Source organism: Oryctolagus cuniculus, chromosome 1 (assembly GCF_964237555.1).
Source record: "Oryctolagus cuniculus chromosome 1, mOryCun1.1, whole genome shotgun sequence".
In the NCBI taxonomy this organism is placed as follows: Eukaryota; Metazoa; Chordata; class Mammalia; order Lagomorpha; family Leporidae; genus Oryctolagus; species Oryctolagus cuniculus.
In genome coordinates this window covers 216,773,011-216,786,066 of record NC_091432.1, presented here as the reverse complement: position 1 = coordinate 216,786,066, position 13,056 = coordinate 216,773,011, and the positions used below count along the sequence as shown (strand labels likewise).

At 48.5% G+C, this 13,056-nt stretch overlaps 1 protein-coding gene and 1 long non-coding RNA gene across 8 annotated transcripts in view; one reads left to right on the top strand and one right to left on the bottom strand.

Annotated features, from left to right (window-relative positions):
• The window catches only part of FKBP15 (FKBP prolyl isomerase family member 15), a 53,111-nt gene extending 41,755 nt beyond the window's left edge, over nt 1-11,356 (top strand). For all 7 annotated transcript variants that reach the window (XM_070055719.1, XM_070055711.1, XM_070055725.1 and 4 more), the window contains 8 exons: nt 372-508; nt 2,285-2,440; nt 3,874-4,026; nt 5,040-5,162; nt 5,911-6,018; nt 6,266-6,993; nt 8,254-8,350; nt 10,702-11,356. In XM_070055719.1, the coding sequence (XP_069911820.1) occupies nt 372-508; nt 2,285-2,440; nt 3,874-4,026; nt 5,040-5,162; nt 5,911-6,018; nt 6,266-6,993; nt 8,254-8,350; nt 10,702-10,779 (1,580 nt within the window). In that variant the 3' untranslated portion in view covers nt 10,780-11,356. The remainder of the gene's footprint in view (nt 1-371; nt 509-2,284; nt 2,441-3,873; nt 4,027-5,039; nt 5,163-5,910; nt 6,019-6,265; nt 6,994-8,253; nt 8,351-10,701) is intronic.
• Nucleotides 5,732-10,677, bottom strand: LOC138845007 (uncharacterized). Its single transcript, XR_011381574.1, has 2 exons — nt 10,544-10,677; nt 5,732-6,280 (listed from the first exon to the last, which is right to left on the bottom strand). It is a non-coding gene; the product is annotated as an uncharacterized lncRNA (long non-coding RNA).
• Nucleotides 11,357-13,056: the final 1,700 nt, after the last annotated feature.

Sequence of the window (13,056 nt, the reverse complement as noted above, 5' to 3'; positions counted from 1 at the left end):
CAAAGAAGGTTGAGAATATTTTACCCAGGCAGTGAGAAAGGGCCCAGATCATTACTAAACAAAGGTTGGCCCAGAGTGATGAGATGGTGATTGACATAGAATTGTGAGAGTGCTTGGTTCCAAAGGTGGCCTCTGACTGTTGGAACATTTTGTCTCCTTGTAGAAGGGCTACATACATAGAGATGACTGTTCCACCTGGGATAAATAGGGGCCATCTGGTCAGTGAGGTGGTGCTGGAAGGAGTGAGTGGAGGGCGTCTGTGTGGTGGGAGTGGGATATGGGAGCATGTGGCTTTGGCAGAGCTGCTGGGATGCCACATAGCCCCTGCAGCTCTGGGTCTGCAGCGTAGTCTATGTGCTCTCACATCCTAGAGCTCCAAGAAACTTCGGAACAAGCACAGTGCAAATTCAAAAGTGAAAAGCAGAGTCGGAGACAACTGGAACTCAAGGTGACGTCCTTGGAGGAGGAACTGACGGACCTTCGAGCTGAGAAGGAGTCTCTAGAAAAGGTAAGTTCTGCAAGCAAAGTTTCTCTGTCGGCCCCGTGTGTCCCGGAATAGCTGTTGAAGAGGCACTTCTGTTTTCCTCTCCAGAATTATATTATGTATGCTCCTTGTTACAAATATAATACAGAAAAATATAAAATAAAAAATCTTACCTTTATATCCTCTAATTGGATACATTAGAGGTGGCTACTATAAACACTGTGTGATCCTTCCAGATTGTTTTCTATGTGTAGGAATACTTTCTCATAAAAAAAAAAAAAATGTACTTATTTGAAAGGTAGAGTGAGCGAGCAATATCTTCCATTTGCTAGTTCACTCCTCATATGGCCAGGCCAAAGCCAGGATCCTGGAACTCCATCTGTGTGTCCCACATGGGTGGCAGGGGCCTAAGCACTTGGGCCATCTTCCACGGCTTTCCCAGGTTGTAAATAGAGAGCTAGATCAGAAGTGGAACAGCCAGGACTCGAACCAGTGCACATATGGGATGCTGGCCTCACAGGCGGCAGCTTAACCTACTGTGCCACAACCCTAGACCCTTTTCTTATTTGTTTCAAAGCATTCCATAGTAGTCTACTATGAGGCTGTACCATGATTTACTTAATTATTCATTAGTTTTATGTTTCTCATTTTTCATTATTTTAAGCATTGCTGCTGTGGATAGCCTCATACTACGTAACCACTTTTGCAGATTTATTTGAGCATCCCCATAGAATGGATTGCTTAAAATAGAACTGTGGGATGATAGAGAATGCTATACATGCACATTTTAAAATAAATATTGCAGGTTATTCTCCAAGAAGAGTGTGCTAGTTCGCACTTCCAGTACTGTGTGAGTGAGTCTCTATCTCCACGTTCTTCCCAACTCTGTATTTCACATGTACTAACCCTTATTCATCTGGCAAGTAGGCAGTATACTGTCTTGTTTTAGTGTGTATTTTTATTAAGAGTAAAACTTTTGTGTATTTAATACCTTGTGTTTCTTCTGTTAATTTTCTTTTTAATGTCCTTTACTCTCTTTCTCATTGTAATATTAGTTTTATTGTAGACTCTTCAGGATATGAATACTTTGTCACAGATATTTTAAATTTTTTTTTCTAGTTTGCTGTCTTTTAAAATTTTGATATCAAGGCAATACTAGCCCCATTGAACTAAGTGGAAACATTTGTATCTTTTTCTATATAATAGTGATTTAAATATGCAAAAGAACAAACTGGTCCTGAAGTTTTAGCAAAATTCACTAGTAAAGCTGTTTTGGCCCAGTGCATTTTTAGGGTGTTAATCTTAGTCTGTGTTTGCAGTTTCTTCCATAATTTCTTCAGTTTTTTCCTAACCAAAAACTTTCTTCTGATCTTTGGGTTATTTTCAGCTTTTCATTTTTATAAACACTACTATAATAACTCTCTTTATAACACAGTCTTTATGAACATACTTATTACTTCCTAAAGATATATGATAATTTGTGAATTATCTGAGTGTGCCGATTTTTAAAGGCTTTTCCCAGGATTGTTGTCCAAAGAGAGTGGATGCGTTTGTTTTCCAGCCAGGAGGATGTGGGAGTGCCTGTGTTCTAGTACCTGCACCGAGGTTAGGATGCTCCCCAGCTCTTACCTAGAGTGGGAAAGAAAACTCTTCATGTTTTCCTTCTTCTCCTCTCAGATTCTCTCTCCCTTTATAAAGCCAGGGATGTTAAATATACAGGGAAAAGTTCAGCTAAAAAATGAACCATTTCCAGAGGCCAACATGCACCATTACCACCATCTCCATTGTCTTGTTCCCAAGAACCTCTCAGAAAGGAAGAAGAAGTCGGCCCAAGAGCGTTGTCAGGCGGAGGAGGAGATAGATGAAATGCGCAAGTCGTACCAGGAGGAACTGGACAAACTCCGACAGCTCTTGAAAAAGGCTCGTGTGTCCACGGACCAGGCGGCTGCCGAGCAGGTAATGGAGAGCTGAAGCGCTTGGGAGTGACGGGAAGGTAGGAAGGACTCCGAGAGGAAAGGATGACATTTCTCGCAGAGATACACTCACTTGGGGAAAGGCGGGAAAGGTGATTCACATACGTGCAGTAGAGAGCCAGGCGCAGTGGGGGTGCTTCTTGCCTTTCAAAAACGTGATTAATAGCGTAATATCAGTGAAGCATAAAGAAAGTCTCTTTACCAAAAATCTCAAACGTGATAAGGCCAAAGTCCTCAACCGCCAGATGCCATCCTGCAGGCACGTTATTGCCTTTGAAAAGAAGGGGTTTATTTAGGTAATCAGGAGTGGAAACCAGGGAGAGCGGCAGGACACAGCTGGATCTTCAGTCCATTGGGCAGCAAGTGTTTCTCATTGGAAGTTTAAAATTCTGTTTCATCAGAGTGCCTCAGTTCCCTGGATTCGATCATCTCTGGGAATCTGGGCAAAGAAAAAAAAATTCTGAATCTATAGTTTTAAGATGGAGACTGAAAAGTGGTGATCCCAGTATGGCCCTGCTCTTCCAGGACCTGTGTTGACGGTCATACCTCTGGTTGGAATACCTTTTGGAGTCCTGACAACAAATGCACCTTCCTACCTACATTTTAGTTTATTTTTTTTAAAAGATTTATTTCTTTATTTGAAAATCAGAATTTACAGGGAGAGAGGGAAAGACAGAGAGAGATCATCTACCCGCTGGTGCACTCCCAGATGGCTCAAAGGCCAGGGGCAGGCCAGGCTGAAGCCAGGAGCCAGAATGCCATGTAGGTCTCCCATGTAGGTGGCAGGGGCACAAACACTTGGGCCATCTTCTACTGCCTTTCCCAGGCCACCAGCAGGGAGCTGGATCAGAAGTGGAGCAGCTGGGACACAAACCGATGCCTATGTGGGATGCTGATGTTGCTGGTGGTAGCCTTAACTGCTGTGTCACAATGCTGGTCCCCCACCCACATTTTAAAATCACACTTTGGTCAGGCATTTGGCCTGTCAGTTAAGATGACCACATAACATAGCGGAGTGGTGAGTTTGATTTCCAGCTGCAGTTCCTGACTCCAGCTTCCTGCTAATATGCATCCTTGGAGGCAGTAGAAGACTCAAATGTTGGTCCCCTCTGCCCATATGGAAGCTTGGATTGCATTGCCAGCTCCCAGCTTTGACCTGGCCCTGCCTGGCCATCACAGGTATTTGAGGAGTGAACCAGCAGATAGGAGTGCTCTCTGTGTCTTTCTGTCCATTTCTGCCTGCATTTGAAATAATAATTTTAAAAAGGTCACTTCCTTGAAAAATAAGTACATTCTTTCAAGTGGTTGTTCTCCAAGTGCACCTGGGCTGGTAACTTAGCACGTGGCTTAGGAAGGACAGGCTTCTCTAGGTACAACGAGACCTCCCAGGACACGGTTGTTGCTTTCTCTTGGCAGCTGTCCGTAGTGCAGGCCGAGCTCCAGACCCAGTGGGAAGCAAAGTGTGAGCATCTGCTGGCCTCAGCCAAGGATGAGCACCTGCAGCAGTACCAGGAGGTGTGTGCACAGAGAGATGCCAACCAACAGAAGCTGACACAGCTTCAGGAAAAGGTAGATCTTTGCCCTGGGCCAGCCAGCTGAGACAGCCCAGTTAACCTGAGGCAGTGATCCTTTTGAGCCTGGAAGATGGTAACAGCTGGAAAACAAAACCACGCTTATTTAACTGCCCATTTTGTTAGTTACCTTTCGTGTCCTTAGTTGGAGTGACAGGTCATTGACTTGGAAAAAGACAAAAACTCCAGTGTTCTGGAACGTGTTTCCCACTATTATTTGATCCTTTCTTTATCAGAGAAATCATGTATTAGGTGCCAGTAGTGTTTAGCAACTGTGTTATAGAAAGGGCATACAAAGTACTCTGCCCTCAAGAATCTCACAGTCGAGAAACAAAGCCATGCATTAAGTGCTGTGGGTCTCGGAAGAGGAAGTGCCAAGGGTGAGCCAGGAAGGCTTTCTAAAGGAGGTGACATTTGAGCAGAGCCAGGAAGAACAAGACGTGTTGGTAAGGTAAAGATGGTAGAGTGTCCTGGGCACAGGCACTGAAATGGAATAGCGCCTGGGACGCGGAGGAATCATTAGGCAAGAGAAGGAGAGAGCTGGGACATGGCCTAGGGTCATGGTAGGAGAGTCCCGGTCTGGAGGCCATTTTCTTCCTCAGAGTATCCAGCTGAAAACCACTGACCCAGAGATCTTGGGGGCAGTCTTGTAGATGATTAATTTGCTGCTAATGGGACTGTTTACCTCTGTTACCACCCCCCTCCCTGCCCCGCCCTCTTTTCATTGTTTTCTTGACCCAATTAGAAACCAGGCAGGGGGGCATGCTGGGAAAAGGTGGGCTGAGGTTGAGTGAGGAGGGAATAGAATGCTGTGCAGCAGCAGGTCCAGGTGGGGGCCGGGGGGGGGGGGGATGGTCCCCAGCAGGTCCAGTGGGGAGCTCAGGGGGATGGTACCCAGCAGAGCCATGGGAGGTTCCAACTGCATAGTTAGGACAAGTCTCCTCCCCATGGGTGTCCTGACCTACCCCGTGCGGTGCAGGTTCCCCAGGCCACAGTCTGTTCGTTTTGCAGTGTCTGGCTCTCCAGGCCCAAGTCACAGCCCTCACAGAACAAAAGGAACAGCACATAGAGGAACTGGCGGAGAAAAAGTCCCAGCTGTCTGGGGTTAAAGCTGCTGCCGACCCCTCAGAAAAGGTGAGCTGGTATTTCCAGGAAGCTGCAGAGACTGAATGTGCAGGTCACACATTCACAGAGAGGCCAATTTGTGGTGTTGGTGGTGTTTTTTTTCCTAATGTTAGTGATATACCACTTCTCTGACTTTAAAATTAACCCTTTGGAACTTACCCAGATGGCAAACCCCAAAGGGCCCTGATTAAGGTTTCTGTTTTTGTTTTTAAAGATTTATTTTATTTATTTGAAAGAGTTATAGGGAGAAATAGAGACAGAGAGAAAGAGGTCTTCCATCCACTGGTTCACTCCCCAGATGGCTGCAGTGGCCAGAGCTGAGCTGATCTGAAGGCAGGAGCCAGGAAATTTTTCCAAGTCTCCCACATGGGTGCAGTGGCCCAAGCACTTGGGCCATCTTCTACTGCTTTCCCAGGCGCATTAGCAGGGAGCTGGATCAGAATTGGAGCAGCCAGGACTCAAACCAGCGCACTCAGCAGCTTAACCTGCTGTGCCACAGTACCAGCCGCCAGTAGTCTGTGGTGAGTCTTGAGTGCACATAACCGGGGCCTCTGAGAGCGAGCCCTGCCATCAGAGTATTTCCATTATTTCACGTCCTCTCCCCAGTGACAGCCTTCGGTGTTTCCGTTCATGACTGGAGGTCATCCTGCTGTCGAGTTCCAACACTGCTTCACCATAGTTTTCAAAGCTCTTCAGAGTTTCTGAATTCATCCCTAATGACTTGGATTCGGCAGCATGTATCTTGGTCTTCACACAGGTGAAGAAGATCATGAACCAGGTGTTCCAGTCTTTGCGGGGAGAGTTTGAGCTGGAGGAATCTTACGATGGCAGGACCATCCTGGGGACCATCATGAATACGATCAAGGTATAGCCAGCCACAGTCTGCTGTTTCTTTGAAATGGGTATGTTGTTGCTTAAGTACCTTCTGAGGGATCCTGAATAAAAAGTTGCTCCAGTCCGTTCGTCAGTAATTGGGATGCCTGCAGTGACTCGTGTGAGACGGGAAGAGGCAGAGTCATTTGAGCTCGATGGCCCGCGTGCTAGACGACGGAGGAACTGGGAGTGCCTGCTGCTTCCTTTCGGTCATCCTCTCCTCCTTGGCTTTTGAACAGATGGTGACTCTTCAGCTGTTAAACGAACAAGAGCAAAAGAAGGGAGAGAGCAGCAGTGAGGAAGAAGAGAGAGAGGAGCTCCCGGCTCGGGGACCTTCCCAGGAGCAGCCAGTCTCAGCCGGTTCTGCCCTGTCTCAAGCACCCTTGAGTAGGGAGAAGCAGGAGGCTCCCGTGGTGCCAGCGGAGCAGGTGGCCCAGGAAGCTGCCCCGCTGCCTCCTCAGGCCCTTCCCACTGCCCAGGATGATGCTCAGAGAAGGCGAGCGGAGCCCTCAGAAGCAGAGGGGCTCTCGCAGATGAAAGACGGCTCCCTTCCACCTGAACAGGCCTGCATCGCATCCCAAAGAGTCCTAGGGCCCCCAACTTCCATCCCACCTAAGCCTCCAGGCCCCGTTATTTTGGGCTCTGAGTGTGAGGAGACAGCTGCTGCGAGCCCGATGGCAGCTGAACCTGACAGTGCATTGGGAAAGGGCCACACTGGAGAAGTAGCCTCAGATGGCCCCCTTCTAGAAAGCCCCCCAAGACCATCCCTGACTGCAGACCCCGAAAATGGGGACCCGCTGGCCTTAGAGCCTGAAAGCCCAGAAGACAGGCCGCAGCCTCCAGATTGCAGTAAAGAAGAGGATGTCACTAGCTCCACGGGTCTCTCTGAGGAGCCGTCAGGCACAGAGGCAGGTTCTGCAGGTGCGGGAGCAGCCCTCAGACCCAACTCTTATTCTCGGCATTCCAGGTATGTTCCTCTGAGCACCATAGTTGCAGGGACAGGGCAGCTGCATGTGGTGGTTGTCTTTGTTACTCCAGGGTGGCCAGCATACTCTTCGGAGACCATCTGCTTTACTCATTCATCCATTCATGTATTTATTTGGTAATACCAACTATTATAAGGCTCTGTGTAGGCACTGTGATAGTCTGGTAGGAAAGGTAGGTTTGGTTCTTGAATTTGGAGAGTTTATAGTCTAGTGGGAAAGATTTATATATTATATATATTTTATATATTTATATATTATATATTTATATATATATTTATATATTATATATATTTATATATTATAAAAGTGTGGTAAGTGCCCCCAACCAGGGTGGTATGGTAGAGAAGAAAGATGGAGTTACTTTACTTTAGAGAGTGGTTATGGGAGGGTTGTGGAAAGGTAATATTGAAACTAACACCGAAGGATGGAGAGGGGCCATCCATACCAAGAGCAGGAAGAAGGGATCGCAGAAAGAGAATAGCACGTAACAAAGGCCCTGCTGTGGGAGGGGGCATGACACAATTAAGGAACTAAAAGAAGACACAGGAAGTAGGAGAGTGGTGTTAAGCTGAGACTGGAAAACTAAGCAGGGGCCAGGATGCATGGGATTTTATGTTGCTCTTAGCAATTCAAATTTTAAGGAATTTATGAAGGAATTTATGGAGAAGAACAATATGGTCTGATTTATTAGGTTATTTTTTTAAGATTTATTTATTTGAAAGGCAGAGCTACAGAGAGGGACAGAGAGGGAGGGAGAGGACGGGAGAGGGGTTCTCTCCAAATGACTACAATGGCCAGGGCCAGTCCAGTCTGAAGCCAGGAGTCTGGAACTCCATACAAGTCTCCCCTGTGGGTGGCAGGGGCCCAATGACTCCAGCCATTTTCCGCTGCTTTCCTAGGTGCATTAGCAGGGACCTGGGTTGGAAGTGGAGCACTGGGATTCAAACCAGTGCTTGTGTGGCATGCTGGTAGGTGGTGGCTTAACTTGCTGTGCCACAATGCCGGCTCCTGCTTTACTGTTTTAAAAGATTGTCCTGGCTGTAGTTTGTGGAGGTTGCTGACTGTACCAGGAGGCCAGCAAGGAGTATGGAAGAGTTGGTGGAAGTGGAGGTGGGAGGAATTCTGGGTAACCACCACAGCTGTGGGATTCTTACCCTGTGGCCCAGTGACCCTCACAGTTGGTGGGTACTGTGTCCCGGAGCAGTAACAACAGCATTTTCTATGACTTAATTTTCCCTCAGTCTCTCTGGGGATGAAGAGGATGAACTGTTTAAAGGGGCAACACTGAAAGTTCCGAGACCCAAAGCACAGCCTGAGGAGGAGGACGAAGACGAGGTGGTAAGGAAATCCCAGGCACTGGCAAGTCGTCACACCGCCACTCGGGGGCCCTTCTCCCCTGGTTCTGAGAAGAGGAGTGGAGTCTGTTGGTGGCCTGCTCCTTGGACTCTGTGTGCAGGGTCCTGTGGGACCAGGCTTAAGGCTGGGAGGAGGCCACTCTGTAAGCATAGTGGGGATGGTCGGATACCACTTTACTCTTGAAAAAGAATCCTGACCTCTGTCCACAGAGGAATATTCCTCCGTGAAGTGAGGCATGGTGGGCTGCGAGCCCTACACCGGCATACCAGGCCTCAGTGTTCCCTCATCAGTTACGAAATCTGTAATTTAGACCTGGAAAGGACTTTGAAGGTCATCTTGTCTCATCTGTATTCACAGACAGAGGCTCAGAAAGGGGATTTACCTACAGCTCCAGAGTAGGCTGGCGGCAGAGCCTGCACTAGGCCCCGGGTTCCTGTCACAGCCCTCTGCCCGTTCTCTGCATACTCAGCCTACTTTCAACCTGCTTCCAACCTGCTCTCTTGTTTTGTCATCACCACACCCGTGGGCAGGAAATGGGTTCAGGACTAAGAGCATAGCCTCGCTTCATAGAGCGCAAGAGTCGAGGCCAGCAAAGTAAATTGCTGATAGGGCTTGGACTGGATCTGCCATCCCCATTGTGCTGAGCTGGAACGTTTCTGGCTGTCACGAGGTGATTTGACTGCCGTGGTGGGAATCTGACTGGTGTGGAATATGTGTGGAGAACACAGACGAGCTTCAGGCTCACTTCATCCCAGGGACAGAAGGACGGATGTGGGGTTGCATGAGGGCAGATTCCGTCCCCTCCCGTGTCACCCAAAGTGGGTTTTACCGTTTGTGATGACCTTGGGAGGATGCCTGTGATCTGGGATCCTATTTCAACCTGCCCTCTTGCTTTGTCATCACTACGCCCGTGGGCAGGAAATGGGTTCAGGACTAAGAGCATAGCCTCGCTTCACAGAGCGCAAGAGTCCCGGAGCCCCTCCCCCTGCCCACAGTCCTTTGGGGATCAGAGGTTCCGTTAGCCTTTCTTCACAAGAGTTAGATTTTCTTCTGAGAATTCTGAATACAGATTCTATACCGAAAAGCCAAGCAAACAAAAACAGTGACTGCCTGTCCCAAGTGAGTGCCCTGAATACAGCTGGAACCTGTAGGTTTGTTGTATTTTTTTTTTCAGTATAACACTGATACTATCAACTGAACATCTATGTCTTAAGCGCTCTGAAAACAACTTCACAAACATTCTCATTTAATCCTCTACTAATCCAGCGAGGTAGGCACTTTTGTTTCACCTTACACATAGGCGAACTAAGGTTCAGGAAAATTAAAAATTAGAACTAAGGTTATCTAGCTGGCAAATGTCCAGCCAGAGCTTTAGCCAGGACAACATAGAAGCTGTGAGCCACATTTGAAAATCCCATAATGTTGGAGTTTAGAGATCACTTAGGTGACACTCGGAGAGAAATCCACGTTCTGTCCGTCGGTCGTGGCGATGGGCGTAGCCAGAGACCTCTGCACACACCACGCTGCCTTCCTGTTGGCCTGGCCTCGTGGAATCACCCTGTCAGCAGTAGCTCATGGGGCGGAACGGACCTAAGTAGCGATTGCCTGTCTCTATTCCCTGCTACCCCCGTGGTACCTGTTCCCTGCCAATCCAGAGGTTTTTAAAAAGGCTGGGAGAAGGGTGGAGGAGTCGCGAGAAGGGCGGAAGAATCTCAGGACCCCTTCTTCCCCTGTATCCCCTGCTTGGTTGGAGGGAGCGAGAATAGGCGGGGCCAACGAGCCCAGGATGGCGGGAAGCTGGAGCCCCACGTTCCTGGGCTCTCCTCGTCTCCTGCAGTTCTCCTGGACATGTGTCCCAGCCACTACGTTCCGTTTAGCCCTGTCCAAATGATAGGACCACGTCCAGAGCCACCTGAGGCCAGGCCGGGTCCCTCCCAGCTTCCCAGACTCCCTTCATCCCCCCACACCTCTCCTAGGCTGCTCTACTTTGGTTTCTTTCTCCTACTCTCCTCTCTCCTCTTTGGCCCTTCTGCACATATGTAAGCTACCACATGAGAAGAAAATCTGTCAGTTCAATACCTGCGCTTCACAAATAAATGACAGAATTAGCCAAAGTTCGTTTTTGTCTCTGTTGAAAGACTGCCTGCCTTCTCTGCACGCTTGTCTCAGCCTTACCTGGAAGCCTTACTCTCCCGGCCTCAGGGTCGGTACTTTCAGTGCAACCTCCTGTCCAAGCTGGAGCCGCGAACAGACGGATCGCTTCACCTGCCAGGCAGGAAGTCCCATCCGTGCAGGGACTAGCGAGGACTGACTCCTCTTTCCTGTTTTGTCAGAGCATGAAGGGACGCCCGCCCCCAACACCCCTTTTTGGAGATGACGATGATGATGATGACATTGACTGGCTGGGATGAAGACCCAGGAAACTGGTGCCAACGTTCCTCCACCCACGTTCCTCCTTCCCTAAGCATGATTTTGCACAGCCAGCCTTGGGTGTAGGCGAGCCACAGGGTGAGGTCAAGGTGAGCGTTCTGAGGACGATAGTTCAAGTGTCTGAGCCCCCGCCTGGCCTCACGAAGAGCAGCGGCATGACCCTGTCTTCAGAACTAGTGTTTTCAGCAGCTCGTGGGGGGCCTGCCTCCGAGCCCCAGCTGGACAAGGGCTGATGGGTTCTCCTCCAGCCAATCACCTACCAGAGTCCTGCCCCCTTCAAGCGTTTTCTTCTCTTCAGTAACTCTCAGATGACCTGGGAGCCCTCCTCCATCGGCCTCCCGCAGCTCAGCTGTGCCCTAGCAACAAGACCTGTCACCTGGGGGCATGGCTTCCTGGGGGAGCCGAGGAGACGATATTCTCTCAGTCTCTGTTAACATCCTTGGTGACATCTTTGTCTACAGTCCTGGGACGTGTGTCTTTTCCTCTGCCTTAAATCTGACACAAGGAGTCAGCGACTATTTGAGACTAATAAAACTAAAATACATGTCTGTACTGAAACTTGACTCGAGCCCTTGCAGGGAACTTACCTGGTTCTAAGAGTTGTCTGTGCTCTTCTTTGGGAACCTAAGGGTAGGAGTTGTAACTGATTGGAGTCAGTTACGCACAAAAACAGTTGGTGACACGTCCTTTGGCACCTAACCCTAGAACTTTCAGGCTTTCAAAGAGTCACTGCTCCAGACTCAGGGCATTGTGGGTATCTGAGACCAGTCCTGAGGCCCATTTCCTGGGCTTGGCCCTCCAGCCTAGGAAGAGAACATAGAAGGTTTCCACTTCCTGTTGCTCATAGCAACGGAGAGCTTCTTCCCTTTGAGAGAAGCTCCCATTCCCTTGGAACTTAGGAGGCCAGGACTAATGCAGAAAACAGTGAGAAAATAATTTGTAGCACTTTATTTGAGACCTTCAAAGACCCTGCAACCAGTCTTCAGAAAGTAGAATAATTTTAACGTTGCCTGATTTTAAATGTTTCTAAAGTAGGATGGAGTGGTTCTCACGGTGAGAGGGTTAAGCTGCCACTTGGATTCCACATCAGAGTGCCTGGGACTTAACCACTTCCGATCCAGCTTCTTGGTAATGCGCATCCTGAGACAGATGATGGCTCAAGTAGTTGGGTCCCTACTGCCCACCTGGGAGACCTGGGTGGAGTTCCTGGCTCCTGGCTTTGGTCTTGTGCAGGCATTTGGGGAAAGAACCAGCAGAAGATCTCTCTCTCTCTCTCTCTCTCTCTCTCTCTGTCCCTCTGACTTTCAAATAAATAAGTATAAATAACTAAGAATAAATCATTTTAAGAGGAACCTGAATTCTACTCCAAGTAGCCTGACATTATCCTTGCAGGCTTTTTGCCTGCCTCCCATATGTGGGCCTATGAGGCAGGCAGAACCACCATTTGATTGAGCTTTGTTGTTTAATAAAAAGGCACTGCTGCCTACACTTCACACAGACTGTCTCTGCCAGCCACCACTGCAGAAGACCCCGTTATCCCCACTTCATGAAGTAGAAAATGAAGCTGAGAGAGCTAAAGTAACTTGTCCCATGTCATACAGCCGGGGAGCAGCAGGACAAGAATTCAAGTCCCAGCCGTGTGATTCCAGAGCCTGGACTCTGGCCCGCCATCCTTGCCAGATTGTCACTGGGTCAGGGGAAAGAGTGGTGATGCTTCTTAGAAATACAGGTTCCTGAGGTCTGCGACAGAATCGTCACCTCATTATGGTGAGCTACAAAGAACACAAACTTTTTAGTCTTTACCTTATGAGTTCACTTCCTGTCCTACGGGGTGCCGTGTGGCCTTGGCCAAGTTACTGACCGGGGCAGCTGCAGGGATGGCCAGGAAACAGACTTGGGGCCAAGCCACCTGGCTCTGCCACTTGCCAGCTGGGTGACTTATTTATCTGTGCCTCAAGCTTCTTCTCAAAGATGAAGACAGAAATAGCTTCTACCTTGTTGTGAGGATTAAATAAGTAATATTTGTAAGTGCTTAGATTACTGCCTGGCACAATTTAATAAGCGCTACATAGGTGTGGAGTTTTTTATTTGTTTTTTTGTTGTTAAAGCTTGTATTTATTTACTTGAGAGCCAGAGTTACAGAGAAAAGGAGAGAGAAAGGTCTTTCACCTGCTGGTTCACTCCCCAAATGGCTGCAATGGCTGGAGCTGAACTGATCTGGAGCCAGGAGCCAGAAGTTTCTTCCAGGTCTCCCATAT